At 31.1% G+C, this 6,000-nt stretch overlaps 1 protein-coding gene across 1 annotated transcript; it reads left to right on the top strand.

Annotated features, from left to right (window-relative positions):
• The first annotated feature begins 564 nt into the window (after window positions 1–564).
• LOC111291100 (cation/H(+) antiporter 23, chloroplastic-like) lies at window positions 565–3,516 on the top strand. Its single transcript, XM_089768794.1, is given in 4 exon segments — window positions 565–954; window positions 1,034–1,914; window positions 1,916–2,015; window positions 2,159–3,516. Coding segments are annotated over 4 exon segments (2,421 nt in total). The 5' UTR covers window positions 565–741; the 3' UTR covers window positions 3,386–3,516.
• Window positions 3,517–6,000: the final 2,484 nt, after the last annotated feature.

The raw sequence follows: 6,000 nt of genomic DNA, 5'->3' as shown, positions 1-6,000 counted from the left end.
AAATCAATTTTAAAGAAATATATTTTTTAAATTTATTAAATAAATTCATTATCTTTTTTATAGTTAATATAAATTTATAACATAAAATTTTTTAGAATAAGTGATTAACAAATTTTTTTTAATTTTTAATAGTCAAAATTTTGAGATAATGTTAATTATATTTTTCATGAAGATAAATTAATCAGAATATAATATTGAAGATTACTTTTTCATGATGATAAAATTTTTTCATCCTTTAGGTCAGGAATCAACTCTCTTTCAAGGTGATGATCTTGTCACCATAATGATTTAGAATCAATGCCACGTAGGATTTCTAAATTGCTACCCAATAAGATGATATAATAATTGAATGCATATTATTGTAATTTTCAAATAAATCACCTCATATCAAACATTCTTTTAAAAAAAATTTTATATAAATATTATAAAAAAAAAAGAGAAAATAATAGGGGAAATGGTCTGTGCAAATCGTGGTCATGTTGTTAATATAATAAATGTGACAAATGAAAATGAAATAGGTGTACACGTAAACGAAAGCAACCCAGGGGGCAAACATATCCGATACTGAAGGAAAACAGCTAGCCAATGCCAAATATATCGGCAAGCCATATACATTAATGGTAGTAAATTGACGATATTTTCGTTGTTGTTTAATTTACTTCATTGCTGTTCAACTTTGCATATCCCTAATTGACATTAGAGAGATCTAAACGAAGATATATCGATGCAAAGAGCATAAACATGAGTGCTGCTGAAGATCATTACGAGATAAGGAAATCAAACGACTTGGTGGAAGCCTGCTATTATACAAATTCAAGCATTAATCCTTTATGGCAAAACGAAGGCGCCTTGAATACTTCTTTGCCTTACTTGCTAACACAACTTTTCGTTGATCGCCTGCTTATACTCATTCTCAGGCCTTTACGCCAGCTTCGGATTGTAGCCCACATCATCGTGAGTACAATAATTAACAATTTTCATATGAAGGAAATGCATTAATTAATTAATCATATTGGTTTCCATGTGCATGCAGTGTGGTGTGTTGCTTGGCCCAACCGTGTTTGGGGAAAGTCAATTCTCTATTAAGTATCTCATCCCTCATAAAACAATAATGGTGGTTGAGACATTTGCAAACTTGGCCCTTGTGTACTACATGTTTTTTGTTGGATTAGAGATGGAATTTTCCCTTATCTTTAATTCTGGGACTCAATCCCTAAGTGTTGCCATTGCCGGGATTTTGTTCCCGCTTTTTCTTGGTTTTGGCTTGTATTTCACAGTACTAAACAACTCCAAAGATTTTGATAGAAGGGGTTCCATGTTTTGGTGGGCTATTTCTCTGACATCAACAAACTTTCCGGATCTTGCTCGAATTCTTGCAGACCTCAAGCTTCTCCGCTCCAACATCGGAAGAATAGCTATGAGTTCAGCCATTATTAGCGATTTGTGCTCATGGATTCTTCTTATAGTTGCAATATCAATGTTTAATGAACATAAATACGGCGCCATGCTTTCGACCAGTGCTTTCTTGCTAATATGCATATATGTGCTCCGTCCAATTGTTTCTTGGTTAATTAACCAAATTTCAAGAGGTGAAAAGAATGTCACTGAGAGCCATGTATGGTTTGTCCTAGCGGGGATTGTGCTATGTGGATTCATCACGGATGCTTGTGGCTCGCATTCTATTGTTGGTGCTTTCATGTTTGGGGTTATCATGCCACAAGGGGACATCATTAGAAGCAAGATTTTAGAGAAACTTAATGATTTTGTGGCAGGGGTCTTGCTGCCTCTCTTCTTCTTAATCAGTGGACTACGAGCTGATATGCGATTTATGCTGGCTGAAACTGCTTGGACGATGGTGTTGCTAGTCATTGTTTTGTCTTGCGCAGCCAAAGTTGTGAGCGTTTTCCTTGTTTCTTTACAACATGTCAACTCAAGAAGGTCTGGCTCTCGGTTTGCTTATGAACACTAAAGGTGTGTTGGCACTCATAATCCTCAATACAGGCCGAAACATAAAGGTATCACTTGTCTCAATTCCAATTTTATTACTACTAGTTTTTTTTTTTTTTTTTTTTATGACATAGCAAGGATTGATAATAGTTTTGGATTCAACAAATTGCAAATTACATCTTCTGTTTGTGTGTCCATCATGTCTTACCAGGCTCTAAACAACCAGTCCTTTCCTTTAATAGTTCTTACACTACTTTTAATGTCGTGTCTGATAGAGGCAATCATCGCATTCGCTTACAAGCCCACAAGGAATATTATAGAACACAACAACAGGACCATTCAAAGAACAGACCCATACTCAGAGTTCCGAATCCTTGCATGTGTCAACTCTATGCGCAATGTAATGGGAACCCTTAGTCTCCTTCAGCTTTCTCATGCCAATGAACAATCTCCTCTCTACATCTTTGCTAGTCATCTTTTGGAACTCTCGGGACCAGCCAGAACCTCAATGCTGATCAAGCATGACGTGTACAAGGTTGGTGGAAACGGATGTGGTCGTGCAAAAACAGAGACGAGCCATATTATTCGTGCATTTCAAAATTTTGAGAAGATAAACAATGCAGTAACAGTTCAAACAATGACGGTGTTATCCCCTTACACCACCACGCACATGGATATCTGTAGTCTTGCGGAGGACAAATGTGTCAATCTCATCATCATTCCATTTCATAAGCAACTGAAACATGATGGTAGAATGGGAAATGGCAACTCTAATATCGCTGATGTGAACCGCAAAGTATTGATGAATGCACCATGTTCCGCAGGTATTTTGGTTGATTGAGAGATAGGCTTGAAACAACTTGATTCACAATCACAAATCAGCTTTTCTGGAAAGTTCTTACGATCAATTGCCATGTTATATATAGGGGGTCTTGATGACAGAGAGGCATTAGCCTATGCTTGGAGGATGGCAGGAAACCTCAATGTAAGTTTAACCGTGGGAAGATTTCTTCCAGGAAAAGATGCAGTGAAATTGAATATAGAGAACAACGACGACATTAAGGCTGTAATCGACAGGGAAAAACAGGTTGACGATGAGTACATAGAGGAATTCAAGTTCAAGTCGATGAACGATAACTAGATAAACTTTATTGACAAGGTTGTGAATAACGGAGAAGAAACGATAGCAGCAATCAGAGCAATGGGAGATGTGTATGATTTGTATGTAACAGGAAGAAGGCAAGGAGCACTCAAGTCTCCAGTTACTTCAGGACTGTCGGGTTGGGGCAGTTGTCCTGAGTTAGGACCAATAGGAGATACATTGGGATCATCCAACTTCGCTTTGCATGCATCAGTTTTGGTAGTGCAGCAGTACGTTTCTACAGATGGATCAATTGAGAAGTCTCAGGATACTTATGCTTGTTCGTTAGACATATGAAGTAAGCAAGATGTTGAAATTTTTGTAAATGATCGGAAGAAGGACGAGAACGACGAAGACATCTTCTAAGTCACGACTTTCCATTTAGGGTTTATATATATATATATATATATATATATATATATATATATATAAAGTTTTTTTGCTTAATGTCATTGAGAATTTTCTTGGGGTCAATATATAATATTCAAAAAAAATTTAATTTAAGAGTTGCAAAAGGTTAAGAAAATTTTCATTATTACTGGAGTTTTGTTTGTGTTTGATTGATATAATTCAATATTTGATACCAAATGTTGGGTGTTTGTTAGATTGTTAAATGAATTGAATTTTTGTGCGCTTAGTAATTTAGTTATTTTAATTATAATTTAATTGCAATTACAATGTTTTAATTTTAAAAAATTACTTTTTTTTCTTATTTTAGTTAATGAAAAGATAGTTAAAAAATATTGAAACAATTAAATTTAAGTAAAAAAAACCATCTTAACAATACTCAATAATATTCAAAGTAAACTTATATTGAAATTGATTTAAAAAATCTACAGAAAATTCAGGATTTTGTACTAAAATTTCAAATTTTATTAGTAATTTATTGAACAAATTTTTTACTCCACCATTGGTTGAGCTGAAGATATTTTTAAAAAATAAAAGAAATTTGGTCATTACAAGCCAAATGTGCAATTTCCGGATTTTTAAGAAAATTATTCATATTAGCATGATACTCGTGCTTCGCTACGAGCTCATAAAATAAATAAAATATAATTAAATAATCGATCAATAAAAAAATATAAAATTAAATAAAATAGATAATTTAATAAAAAAGAACCTCTCAAACCAATTAAGGGAGACAAAAAATTAAAATTTCTTATGAGTTTAATATCAAAAAATAAATTCACCAATAATGCACACAAAAAATGTTTTTTTTGTCACATTTTCTAACATAATTCACTCTTACAAAGCATAAAATATTTTAATAAAAAGAAAAAGAATAATGAACTTATCTTCAATCACACAATTGATCATAACTCAAACTCTAACTTTAGAAGAAAAAAAAATCAGAATAAAACATTAATTGGGAGAATAAGCTACTTAAAGAAAAATATCAAAATTTTATGCAAACACTCTATTTACTACTTTCAATGAAATATATTTGCTAATCTATGAATCTAATCCACACAATTTTTTTTTTCTTTTTTGTATCCCCAATAACATTCCAACATAATTCGAATGTAATTCATATTTTTTAAAAAAAATGAAAAAGACATCAATACTACCAATTATAACCAATATTATTAATAATATGATAATGCAAATCATAGAATTATACTTAGAACTAATTAATCGAAAATGTACCTTTTTATTGATTCTTCAATAATAACTTTATCAAAAAGTATAATCTACAAAGAGATTATTTTAATGAAAGCAATTCATAAAAACAAAACAACATAATATTTAACATGCACATGTACAAACAAAATCTTACATAACATTCAAACACACAAATACAAATTTAGAAAAAAAAGTACATTTTCCATTGCTATAAATCATGATTATCCTAAACAAATGAAAAATAAAAATGAAAATACAACATGATTCAACATTTATATGTGTTGCCAACTTATTCATATTTCATTAAATTCAATTAAAAATAAAATAATAATTTAGATTCATTAAAATTTAAGATTTAAAAAAAATCTTTTTGATCTACCTCAAATTCACTAAAAATTTTAAGCCTATAAAAAATTTGTTCCATTGGAGCTGAAAAACTTGAAAATGAAAACACTAAAACATTGAAAAAAAAAATTAAAACTTAAGCATTTAAAAGACATGGAAGTTAGGCACATGTGTTGTACCTATTACATTAGACATTGTTTTTAGGTTATTGAGATTGTGCATATGTTTGGTAATTATGGACCCTTTGAGTTTAGAAAAGTTCTTGTCAATAGAAAGCTCTTAAGTAGTAACTTTTAAGGCCATGACTACCAAGTACCAATAACCATCATCCTTTCAATTCCCAAATCATTTTACTGGCTTTGACATTTTATTTGATTATTGGAAAAAAAGGAAAATGAAATAATTTGTCAATGTTATAGCAACAAAATGAAAAGTGTGGGAATTTGTATTGTTGCAAACCAAAAGAATGGTTGGAAAAACCATGTCTAGTAGAGTTTTTAGTCATTGCCACTAATTTGAACACCTAAATTCAATAACTCAAAGTAAATCATATGCATTTTGTGAATCAAGACATTTCTCTCTATTGAAATTAACTTATTCGAATTTGATAGTCACATTGTTTCAAAAATTCAAAACCTTGTTATTCATTATTTTATTGTCACTATAATTTTCTCGAAATTTGTAAGGGAAAGAAGGAACTAATAAAACAATCATAAAAGAAAAGGTAACATCTACCTATAGACACAAACCACTGCAAAGCTTTGGCTATGACATGGAAGTAAAACATAAATCTAAAGATCATTACATTTTGTAAACTCAATTTTCAAATTTAAAAAGTGTAAAGCACCCAACTACTTTGTTTTGATGCCTTTTCAAGGTATCATGTATAAATAATAACTAGCATATGAAAAGGTCAAATATAATAGTTTAGATTCATTTCTCAA

The sequence above is a fragment of the Durio zibethinus genome, chromosome 11 (genome assembly GCF_047325235.1).
Source record: "Durio zibethinus cultivar Kanyao isolate XHJ-2024 chromosome 11, ASM4732523v1, whole genome shotgun sequence".
In the NCBI taxonomy this organism is placed as follows: domain Eukaryota; kingdom Viridiplantae; phylum Streptophyta; class Magnoliopsida; order Malvales; family Malvaceae; genus Durio; species Durio zibethinus.
The sequence above is the reverse complement of the archived record's forward strand: the minus strand, read 5'-3'. Positions and strand labels throughout refer to the sequence as shown.